At 43.4% G+C, this 12,214-nt stretch overlaps 1 protein-coding gene across 28 annotated transcripts in view; it reads left to right on the forward strand.

The window, feature by feature from the left end:
• Positions 1–12,214, forward strand: part of CTNND1 (catenin delta 1) — a 75,836-nt gene that overhangs the window by 33,763 nt on the left and 29,859 nt on the right. For 22 of the 28 annotated variants that reach the window (XM_055272547.2, XM_063623830.1, XM_063623765.1 and 19 more), the window contains one exon: positions 11,636–11,754. The exons of 3 other annotated variants lie outside the window; for them this stretch is intronic. In XM_055272547.2, coding sequence (XP_055128522.1) covers positions 11,636–11,754 — 119 coding nt within the window. Of the gene's footprint in view, positions 1–1,395; positions 1,433–8,262; positions 8,446–11,635; positions 11,755–12,214 lie in introns of those variants that run through there. 3 more of the 28 variants (XM_063624004.1, XM_063624258.1, XM_063624489.1) reach the window with 3 other exon arrangements.

Genomic DNA, 12,214 nt, shown 5'->3' on the forward strand with positions numbered 1-12,214 from the left:
GCTTTATTCCTGGTATGCCCCTCTGGTTGGAGGACTCCGCTGAGCATCTTGCTCATTTTATGCAAAGGGAATTGAGCCCTTTGGGCGGACGGTGTTGCTTCTTTGGATTTCAAGAATCTCTAGCTAATAGAGCTTAACCTCTGTCTGCATTTTTGCTTCTGTGATTTAGGGCTAATTTCCAATGGGTTGTACAAGATAATAGAAAAATGTATGATTTATCTCATTATTGCAGTTAGTGGAGGACCCTTATTAGGAGAGGAGGCTTTCTTTTCTGACTAGGCTCCAAATTTACAGCCCCTGACCCACTTCAGGGGGTTGTGAGCAGGAAAAGCTGATGTTGCTGTCTTGACCTCTTTGCCACCAGGATTTGGCTTCTGTGCAATTCCTAGTGGTTGTCCTCTCATTCTCTAGGGAAATGGGAAACTTTGCTCCCAGCACCTGATTAAACTGCCTCTTGGTAGGGTGGAGTCCGCTGCCTTTGTTTGTTCTCTGTGGAGCCTGTCTTAGTAATCAACTCTATGCTTGTAGGGAAAAAGTTTGAAAGGCTGAAAACAGAGGTGGATGATAGGGAAGGTGAAGTTCCTAAAGTAGTTCTCCAAATGGGAATATTCCATTGACTGAATCCAGGTTGGTAATCAAATTGCCATAATGGGATGTGTCACATGTAGCTGAGCTGAATTAACAACAGCAGTAGCTTTAAAATCCCTGATGCAGTGCCTCCAAAGTGAAGAAACTTGCCAAGTAGGAATCTTAAAAATTCCCTCACCCCCTCCAAACTCTTAGATCCACACGCAGTATCTTTCTGCTGATTCTTAAAGGCCTGAGCTTTGTCCTACGTAGTGTTGGCTTGGGGCAGAGAGGAGGGTTGTTTTCCCTGAACATGATAAGGAGCTGAGCAGGGCAAAGTGGGGGCTCTGGCCCGTGATTGGTAGACAGGATGCCCTGGAATGCAGTTGGCCTGCAGCCCAGAATCCAGCACTTTGTATTTGTTTGTTTCTGGGAGACTGTGGTCTGGTGCTACTGTGACAGGAAGTGAGAAAGCTGGGAGTGGGGGAACAGAGAGGGTCGATGTCTTTGTGGTTCTCCTGTGAAATCTCTTTGTCCCTGGAGAGCAGCTCTGCTACAGAGCTCTGCTGAGAAGAGAGCAGCCTTTGTGTGTCTAATGGGTCTCGGAGCATCTAGCTACTCTGAGGGATTAGAGAGTGTGAATTCTGACTGTGGCCTTTTGCGTTTTAGCACTTAAGTTATATAAATGGCCCCGATCTCTTAGCACTGGGAAGCTTACTGAGTTTTGTGTGTGCTACTATTCTTTGTGGATCTCTAGGATTTAATTAAGAAAGGAATTCTAGAAGGAAATAGATGTTAAGTAATGTTCATTTGCTGTATATGTTGCAGGTACCTTGTTGGGTTGAAAAGGGACAGAAAGAAACAGGTAATGCTGACGTCCTTTACATTTTAGATCTCATCCTTCCAATTGGCACCCTACTACATACAGATCAGGAGAAACCTACCCACGTAGTATTAAGAGTTACTAGCAATTCTCTAATGTTTGAACATAACTAGAGAATGGTTGGTAGTTTCCTGGGATTTTTCTTCCCTATGTCTAGACTGAAATAGCACCTGCAATACCCTCTCTCTTTTCTCCCCTGTTTTGTGTTTTCCCTGCCTTCCATTCCAGCTGTGAAACAGGCATCTTTTCTCACTTTGTGGATTGGGTGGCTGAGTCCTTAACTTTGAGCCAAGCTGGCTGGTTCCTGAGCACACACACAAACCCGCCTTTGATTGTCCAGGAGGACAGCTGCCCTAGAGGCAGATTGCTAACATACCACTAGAACAATCCTTCTTCTCTGTTCTTATGCTGGCTAGCACAATCTTTACTGCCTCTAGTTCCTTCTGTTTCCCACCCCATCTCTGATCTTTGCTTTTGGCTTAGTGAGATGTCACATTAAAAATGAGAGTAGGGATTGGATTTTTTTTCTTGTGGTAGGGTTGAGGGGATGATCAGAGAATGTGACATGTAGCCAGCTTTCTAGAGCAGGCTTGCCAGTGGTAAGGTAGGTGATTTTTACAGAGTAGTGCCTCTTTTGTTCTTAGCACCGTTCCTCCCGAGTACTAGGTTCTTATAAAAAGGAAGGTAAATCTAAGGTAGGCTGCAAGCTACTCTTCCCAAATTGAGTAAGATTTTGTTCTTTAAAGTGAAGGTAAGACCCAAAAGTCTAGCTGGCTCCATTCCACCTTCTCTTGCCTCCTTCCCCCCTCCGTAAAAAATGTCAACTTTGGCTTAACTTCTTAATTGGAACTAGAATGACTTTTTTTTTTTTTTTGGAGACAGGGTCTTACTCTGTCACCGAGGCTGGAGTACAGTGACACAATCTCGGCTGATTGCAGCCTGGAATCACCAGACTCAAGTGATCCTCCCACCTCAGCCTCCCAAGTAGCTGGAACTACAGCCACATGCCACCACACCCGGCTAATTTTTTATATTTTTTGTAGAGATGGTGTCTTGCCATTTTGCCCAGGCTGGTCTCGAACTCCTGAGCTCAAGCAGTCTGCCTGCCTCAGCCTCCCAAAGTGCTGGGATTACAGGCTTGAACCACCTCTCCTGGCCCGAAGAATGACTTTTAACCACAGGAAGCATAGAAAATTCATACTCTTTCCACTTTATCAAGAAGGAACATGGACTTGGAATAAAATAGGAGTTTCCACTACTTACTACTAGTTGATGAGCTTGGGCAAGATACTAAATACTTCTGGTATGTAGGTAGTATACTTATTTATAAAAAGAGGCCATTACTTCAGCAGGTGTTGAAAGGATTATATGATAACTTCAAGGGGAAGAGCAATAATACACAACTTTCTCCCCCTTCAAGGTGGGATTTTCTTCTTTCAGATAAGGAGAAACATTTCCTCCTGCTATCTGTCCTAAAGCTAAGAAAGGACCTTAACACTTCTGATTGATTTATTTATAGATTGACATGTTCTGGCTCCCTGTTGCTTATCTCAAAAGGAAGACATACTCCAAACTTGATGAAAAGAATGCCTTTTCTTGATGAAAAGAATGGTCTTTTCAGGGTTTTGAGAAATTGGGACTGTGTAAATATGGCTCAGTTACATGCTTCCACCTTTTCCAAGTTATTTTCAAATGATGGGCAAAGAGGTGGGGGAATGCCATAGATTGAAAGTTTGGTGAGAAGCTGCTATTTTCTTTCTTTTCTTTTTTTTTTTTTTTTTTTTTCCGAGATGGAGTTTCACTCTTGTTCCCAGGCTGGAGTGCAATGGTGCAATCTCTGCTCACTGCAACTTCTACCTCCTGGGTTCAAGCGATTCTCCTGCCTCAGCCTCCCGGGTAGCTAGGATTACAGGCACCTGCCACCACGCCAGGCTAATTTTTGTATTTTCAGCAGAGACAGGGTTTCACCGTGTTGACCAGGCTAGTCTCAAACTCCTGACCTGGTGATCCACCCGCCTCAGCCTCCCAAAGTGCTAGGATTACAGGCGTGAGCCACCGCGCCTGGCCGAGAAGCTGCTATTTTAAAAAAGGAATGTGAGCTCAAACAGTTGGGTGACCCCTAGTAAACTCTAAGGTTAAGCTTTTCCATGAATATTTTTTTTTTTTCAAGCCTAGGGTATGGAAGGGTATAAGGTGTCTCAGTTAATTTTAGGATTTCTCTTTTATGACATGAGACCTAAACAATACCTTTGCATTTCAATTAGGCTTTTTCTTATTTTTCGTGGTGTACCTGATCTCTCTCCTCTCGTAGGAAGGAGAAAGGCATTTGGCCTCTCCCCTTCCTTTAGTCTAACACCTCCCTCTGTTTTTTTGCCCCTCCCTCTTATCTTTGTTTCCTTATCAGCCTCTCCCTAAAGCCCTGCTTTCCCCTTTTAAGGTTAGGTGAGGTGCCTTTGGCAAGGTTGCACAGGGATGCAGGTAAGTAACTCAGTCTCTTCTCAGGATTAGAGAAAACTCAGTGTGAACTGTCCCAGTGGAGGGCCTTGGAGAGGCAGGTGCATAATGGGGGAGGAGAAGGAGGTGGCCTGGCCTGAGAGATCAGGACTTGTTAGACCAGTCCTGTGTGTGTGTCATGCATGCTCCATAGAGAAGCAGGTTTTGTTTCTTTCTGTACCCTTTCAGTCCTCGGCCCCCTCACTAGCTGGAAGCCACACCCTTCCTTGGCTTCAAAGCCAGCCTAGCACTAAGCCATTTTAGTATGTTATGGTTTGGGGTTGGTTCTCAGAATACTTAGGGGAAAAGAGAGAAAGAGAAGAATGTTTTATTTGGTCTCAGAATTTAGGAGGTCATGATGGTGGAGGTCAATTTTTTTTTCTTAAGTTACAGTAAAAACTTTAAATATTGACAGGTAGCTTTGGGTAAGGATAATAAGACTAAAGGGAGTTTAAGGTACCCTGTTGATGTATAGACGTTGCCAGCTCAAATTCCTTTTAACAAGGAGTATTAAAAAGTTTATATCTTTGTTTTTTAAAAAATTATTTTCTCTGACATTCCAATCAGAGAGAATGCATCACTCTTTCCTAAGAGGAGGGTGGTCTGCCCAGAGCCTTCCTTAATTCATCAGAGAGATTCCTGGTGGACACCTAGTTTTTCCTTATGAAAATAAGGCTTCTTTGGTCAGCCTTTTACCCTCTTTTAAAAGAAAATCCTTAACTAAATTAAATTTAACAGTGTTTAATTGAGCAAAGAACAATTCGCTAATTGGGGAGCCTTCTGAGCCAGAGTAGGCTCAGAGACTCCAGCGCAGGTATGTGGTAGAAGATTTATGGACAGAAAAAGGAAAGTGATGAACAAAAAATGGAAGTGAGGTACAGAAACAGCTGGATTGGTTATGGCTCAGCTGGCAGTTGCCTTATTTGATCATGGTTTGAACAGTTGGCCCCCTTTGAGTGGCCAAAACTCAGTGATTGGCACAAGAGTAGGTTACAGTCTATTTCTACCACCATTTAGGTTATAGTTCATTATGTACAGAGAAATCATCAGGCCAAACTTAAAAGATGTAAGGAGGCATAAACTTGCCTAGGCTAAACTTGATTTAACACTACTGAATGGAGAAGTTGGGCCTAGCAGGAAGCAGATCCATGAGGAAGCATAGAAAGAGTGAACACTAGGAGAAGGCCATATCCAGAATAATACAGGTTTTGTGACTTGAGTAGTGCTCAGTTGTGATTGTGAAGTGAGCAGTCCTTTTAATCTTAATGCAAATCAGCTTCAGGGACTTGGAATTAACAGAAGGTGAGTCTTCCCAGTGAAGTGAGAAATACTAGAACTGTTCTGACTGAGCATGAAGGTGGAACATGGTTGGGCATGGTGGCTCATGCTTGTAATCCCAGCACTTTGGGAGGCCGAGGCTGGCGGGTCACTTGAGGTCAGGAGTTTGAGACCAGCCTGGCCAATGTGGTGAAACCGTGTCTCTACTAAAAATACAAAAAATTAGCCAGATGTGTTGGCGGGCGCCTGTAGTCCCAGCTACTGGGGAGGCTGAGGCAGGAGAATGGCTTGAACCTGGGAGGTGGAGGTTGCAGTGAGCCGAGATGACGGCATTGCACCTGGGCGACAGAGGAAGACTCCATCTCAAAAAAAAAACAAAAAAAAACAAAAAAAAACGTGGAACATCAAGTGGAGGTAGGGTGGGGTACTTAGACTTTGGACTCTGGTACAAGCAGTGATAAGAAGCCACAGAAAGGCCGGGCGCGGTGGCTCACGCCTGTAATCCCAGCACTTTGGGAGACCGAGGCGGGTGGATCACGAGGTCAGGAGATCGAGACCATCCTGGCTAACCCGGTGAAACCCCGTCTCTACTAAAAATACAAAAAATTAGCCGGGCGTGTTGGCGGGCGCCTGTAGTCCCAGCTATTGGGGAGGCTGAGGCAGGAGAATGGCGTGAACCCGGGAGGCGGAGCTTGAGATCGCGCCACTTCATTCCATCCTGGGCGACAGAGCGAGACTCCATCTCAAAAAAAAAAAAAAAAAGGCCGGGCGCGGTGGCTCACGCTTGTAATCCCAGCACTTTGGGAGGCCGAGGCGGGCGGATCACGAGGTCAGGAGATCGAGACCACGGTGAAACCCCGTCTCTACTAAAAAAATACAAAAAATTAGCCGGGCGTGGTGGCGGGCGCCTGTAGTCCCAGCTACTCGGAGAGGCTGAGGCAGGAGAATGGCGTGAACCCGGGAGGCGGAGCTTGCAGTGAGCCGAGATTGCGCCACTGCACTCCAGCCTGGGCGACAGAGCGAGACTCCGTCTCAAAAAAAAAAAAAAAAAAGCCATAGAAAATGTTGACAAAATATATTTCTTTGATTTAGAAACAAAATGGCAAGTTTCTTTATGGTTGAACCGGAATATTTCTTCAAATTTGGGGTCAGGTGCCATTTAAGGCAAATAAATGCCTTTTAGGTATCTGGAGTGCCCCTTTCTGGCTTGAATGTTATGTAATACAGTGCTGTAGTGTTACAGGTGCTATATTTTGTTGATTAGTATTCTGCAGTAGGAGGCTTGTTATGCTATTTATTTATTTATTTATTTATTTATTTTTGAGACAGGGTCTTACTCTGTCGCCCAGGTGGCAGTGTAGTGATTGTGGCTCACTGCGGTCTGGACCTCCTAGACTCAAGCAATTCTCCCACCTCAGCCTCCTGAGTAGCTGGGACTATAGTGTGCACCACCACGCCCAGCTAATTTTTGTAATTTTTTTGTAGAGGCGGGGTTTTGCCATGTTGCCCAGGCTGATCTTTAAACTCCTATGCTCAAGTGATCTGCCCACCTTGGCTTCCCAAAGTGCTGGAATTACAGGTGTGAGCCACTTTGCCCAGCCCAGTATGCTGTTGAAAAAAGCCCTTTGCAATCCCTAGAATGGCTGGGCACAGTGGCTCATGCCAGTAATCCCTGCACTTTGGGAGGCCAAGGCAAGAGGATTGCTTGAGCCCACGAGGTCCATGCTGTAGTGGGCTGTGATCACACCACTGCACTCTAGCCAGGGCGACAAGAGCAAGACCCTGTCTCAAAAAAAAAAAAAAAAAATTCCCTAGAACGACATGGAAATGGAGTTTTGCCTGTCATTGTTTTTAGAGGGAGAGCATAAATCTGTGACACTCGTTTTGTTGTTGTTGTTGTTTTTGAGACAGAGTCTCGCTCTGTCATCCAGGCTGGAGTGCAGTGGCACAGTCTCGGCACACTGAAATTTCTGCCTCTTGGGTTCAAGCGATTCTCCTGCCTCAGCCTCCTGAGTAGCTGGGATTACAGGTGTGTGCCAACATGCCCGGCTAATTTTTTTGTATTTTAAGTTGAGATGGGGTTTCACCATGTTGACCAGGCTGGTTTCGAACTCCCGAACTCAAGTGATCTTCGCATCTCAGCCTCCTAAAGTGCTGTGATTACAGGCATGAGCCGTGGTGCCCGGCTGTGACATTGGTTTTGATTTTATAATGAATAAATAGGAAGAAAGGAGGAGAGTTGCCTTTGAGACTGGCTGCCGAAGACAAAATTATTTTTGCAAAAACCCAAAGATTGGTGAACTTCAGAGTTCACATAGGCTATGGTTTTATATATATTAGCTCGTTAAAACTAAACCATGAAGAGTAATAGAAATGGAAGCTTACAGGGGTTGTAACTTTTCCAAGGTCTCCTAGCTAGTTTTTGGAGGAGCCAGGACTTGGACCCCCAGTCTTTTGACCCCTAATCTGGAGTTTTATTTTGTTTTTCCCTCTAAAAGTGAATAATTCCTGTAGTTTTTAGGTCTGCTGCAAATGAAAGAGGGGGCCTGGGGAGGCTGGTTTACAAACTTCAAAAACTCTACCAACCACACCCAAGCTCTAGTCCCTGTAGTAGTAACAATATTACTGGCTTTCTGTGCGTCAAGACATTTTTCTAAGCACTTTACATGAAATGCCTCATTTAATCTTCACAACCATCCTATGTATTTTTATTCCTCCATTTTACAGAAAAGAAAGCTACAGTTTCGAGTGGTTGATACTTTGCCCAAAGTCATATAGCTAATAAGTGATAGATCTTATACTTAAACCCAGGCAGATAACAAAGCCTATACACTTAATCTCTTAAGAATCATAATTCCAAATTGTATTTCTTTAGCCAGTTTACAGTAGAATAAATCATTCCAGGGACTGTGCTATTGGTAGGCGATTTTTTTTTTTGTGGGGGGTACTGAGTCTAGCTCTGTCACCCACTCTGGAGTGCAGCGGCATGATCTCGGCTCACTGCAACCTCCGCCTCCTGGGTTCAAGTGATTCTCCTGCCTCAGCCTCCTAAGTAGCTGGGATTACAGGTGTGCACCACCAAGCCTGGCTAATTTTTGTATTTTTAGTAGAGATGGGGTTTCATCATGTTGGTCAAGCTGGTCTCAAACCCCCGACCTTGTGATCTGCTCACTTCGGCCTCCCAAAGTGCTGGGATTACAGGCGTGAGCCACCACGCCCGGCTGGTAAGTGATTTTTTTGTTTTTTGGACCTCCTATCTGGTTAGCACTGTCTAGTTGTTTGGTCCTTCTGGGTATTTGATTTAATTTAACTTCTTTTGGTTTGGAGTTCTTACAGAAGAGACTGAGTTTTTATCATTATCATTGCTTGGATGAAGGATTTTTAGTATGGACTATGGACTATGGACGCTGGGTAATAGCAGGAATATCTTTCTAGTGTTGGTGGGATCCAGTAATGTAGGACTTATGGCTTATTGAGAGTAAAACTAGGTATTCTCAGAAAATCTAGTCTTAAAGGGGAATAACAAGTTTCACTTTATGTCTCCTCAACCCCCTGACTTCAGGAATTCTTTGATTTTTTTTTTTTTTTGTAAGAGCAAATGTAATCTATTTAAAAATCTAAGTAAGTGGCAGCCGGCTGCGGTGGCTCACGCCTGTAATTCCAGCACTATGGGAGGCTGAGGCAGGTGGATCACGAGGTCAGGAGATTGAGACCATCCTGGCTGACATGGTGAAACCCCATCTCCACTAAAAATACAAAAAATTAGCCCGGCGTGGTGGCATGCGCGTGTAATCCCAGATATTTGGGAGGCTGAGGCAGGAGAATCGCCTGAACCTGGGAGGTGGAGGTTGCAGTGAGCTGAGATTGCACCACAGCACTCCAGCCTGGGCCACTATGCGAGACTCTGTCTCAAAAAAAAAAAAAAAAAATGTAAGTGGCAAACCTGGAAAGGTATCGGGCTGGACTTGTAATTATGACTCCTGACTGTCTGCCAAAGTTAGCTGAAGGTTTGTAGTGTGATCTTTTTGATGCATATGGCATGGAGAAGAATCTTTTTTCCTTAAGTTTCCAAGTGATGAGACCATTTACTGTAGCCTGCCTAACAGCTTCATTCTTTCCGCACTCATACATTCCTTTTCCTCCCATTTTTTTTCTGTTTTCTCACTTATATGTAGATATTATGGGTAACTCTTGAGCCTAAAAAAACAAAATAGAACCCTTTTCTTTCCCTGTTTTCCTGTGATAGTTGAGAAGAAAGCTCTCAAAGGTTGTAGAGGAGAGGCTCTGGACCATCCATCTGGTACTGACTGCACTTCTCTTTGGACTTGACACCATGGCATAGAAAGAGAACACAGGCTTTGGAATGGCATAGACCTGGGTTTAAATTCAAAATTTGCTATTAACTATGAGGCCTTGGGTAGGTTCTTCACCCATGAGTCTTATTTGCAATAAAACTTCCTTAGGGTTATTGTAAGGATTGCCAAGATAGTAAATGTAAAACATTCAGTAATCATTAGTTTGTTTCACATTCCCTTTCTCCAAGGTAATAAATTGTTAAGGCCTCAAATACAGAATCAAGAACTTATTATGACAGATGTGTAATGACGTGATGACTTCCAAGCACTAGAGAAGTGTCCTTTGTCCCAGAAACACTGGTATAGGTGGGACCTTCTAGTAAATAGGAGTAGGGAAACCAGCCCTTTCACGCCTTAGAACCTAGTTATGTTTTTGATCCAGTTGATTTCATCTACTAGTTCACAAAATAGTTTGAGGCTGAGACATTATGGTGAAGTAATGTAATTGGAAGTGTTAAACCAACTTTTGAAACAACTTAATACCTGACATTTGTATATAACATACATTGTCTCACCTAATCCTCACAACTCTGAGTTAGACTGGGCTGATTTCCTAACTCCTGGGAAGCAGCAATTTTTTTTCTTTTTCCCCAATTTGGTTCCTGGAAATGGGGTAAATGGATTTGGCATCTTACAAGTGAGAACATGACAGGGTTTACTGCCATTGTTGGGTAGTAGTAGAGCCAGAACTGGGACCAGTCTTCTGAGTTGTGTTCTATCCCATATGGCCTCTGCTTCTGTCCTCTTTCAGGCAGAATATCTCCCCATGCTTTTAGACCTAAGAATCTGATCTTTTTTTTAATTGTGCTGTCTTCTTTTCCAAATTAGAGCCAGGTGGTCAGCTTTAAAGCTGTGAAGATGGTGGAAGCTAATGTTTCTCCAGATACTGCTTTCTGACCTAGAGCCCTGAGTATTTTTCCTATCTCCCTTCCTAACCTTCTTCACTGAATTTAAGTTGCAGGGTCATTTATGACCATCTATACACTTTCTCTTTGCAGCAGGGAATGTCACTGTATCCCCCATGGTAGCAGTAATTTGGGCTTTTATTAGCAAAGAAGATTATAGGGTGGATGCTGCTGGAGTGGTAATTGCACTTCAGACCCTGTTGAAATTCAGTAACTGGAAGAATCTCTTTTTGAGCTCAGAGTCCTCTTGGTGTGGAAGGTTCATAGGTCATTGTACATAGTGGATAAGGGCAAGTACTTAAGAAATGGAGATGAAAGGGGAGCACCTTTTTTTTTTTTTTTTTTTTAAATAAGGGTGCTTATTCAAGAAAGACCTTTGAGTGGCCTATTGGAATGTAGGGTGGGAATATGAGAAAGTGGCAATGGGTTTTGGACTGAAAGGAAGAAGAGTTGATAAGCGATTATGGGAACTCCCGAGCTGGGGTAGGAGGAATTTAGGGAAGGGCGACCACGTTCTTTAAACTTAGGGACTGGATTGATTCAGTTTATTGGGCACTTATTTATCAGTTCCTTTGGGTACTCTTGCTTGCTGACTTCTGCATACACTCTAAGTCAAACAGGCCCGAGCATTTGTGCTTGCTAGGGCTCTGGGGAGCGTGGGAAAGGGAACTGAAGCAAAAGGCTCAGCCTAGGCTAGTCCCCACATGTCTTCCCCACACAACTTTTGCATTGGTTTCTCAATGTCTTTGTGGGCATGCTGGGACTGGGCTTTGAGGTTTCTGCCTTAGGGGTGGGAAGGGAGGGGGAAGGGCATTCCAACAGCAGTTTTTTTCTTTTTCCCCAATTTGGTTGCTGGAAACAGGGTAAATGGATTTTTATACATATTATAACCTGTTCCTCGTTATATATGGAAATACAAGTAGAGGAGCTCTCACTTGACAGTAGAATCCAGGTTTTAATGAAAACGACATCCAAGGCCTAGTTATCTGAACACAGCAAGGTCTAAAGGGCACTTGTCACATTAAGCAATTCCAAGTCATATTTTAAATTACTTCCTTTCATTCCTAACATTGCCCCTTGCTCTTCTTGTTTTTATGTATTGGGTATATTTTATTTTCCTCTCATTCCCATTTTTCCTTCAAATATTTCTGCAGCTCTCTCCTTCCTGCTTCCTCCTTGCTGTGGTGGCTGGGATGCTTCTTCCATGATTTTTTGAATCTAGACTGGGCTGTTATCTGTGTTAAACCAATCAGTTGCGACCTTCTCTTAACAGGTGTGTATGGAAATATGTTTATTAAGAATGAAATATCTTACTTTTTAAGAAATATATATTTTATTCCTTTCATGTCATAGCAGAAAAAAAATCTTTTTAAATACCTTTTTTCTTTATGGGTTGGTGAGAGGGTGGGAATTGGGGAGAATATTTATTTCAAAACCTGTCTTTCAACATTGTATATTTTGGACTGGCATAAAGTCTCTCGTAGCTATAAGAGAGAAAAAAACCCATTGAGTCCAACAGAGTATCAGTAATGCCTGTTAAACCTCCTGTTTATATAATGGTATGGAGAACTCTTCATTTCTATATAACTATCTTTTATTGTATAGATAGCACACATAGACCCTCTAGATACTTGGATATTTATCCTGAGTTGGAACAAATAAAAGAGTAAAAAGATAGTCTATTTAGAACAAGAGCATCCAATCTTTTGGCTTCCCTGGGCTACAGTGGAAGA

The sequence above is a fragment of the Symphalangus syndactylus genome, chromosome 1 (genome assembly GCF_028878055.3).
Source record: "Symphalangus syndactylus isolate Jambi chromosome 1, NHGRI_mSymSyn1-v2.1_pri, whole genome shotgun sequence".
In the NCBI taxonomy this organism is placed as follows: domain Eukaryota; kingdom Metazoa; phylum Chordata; class Mammalia; order Primates; family Hylobatidae; genus Symphalangus; species Symphalangus syndactylus.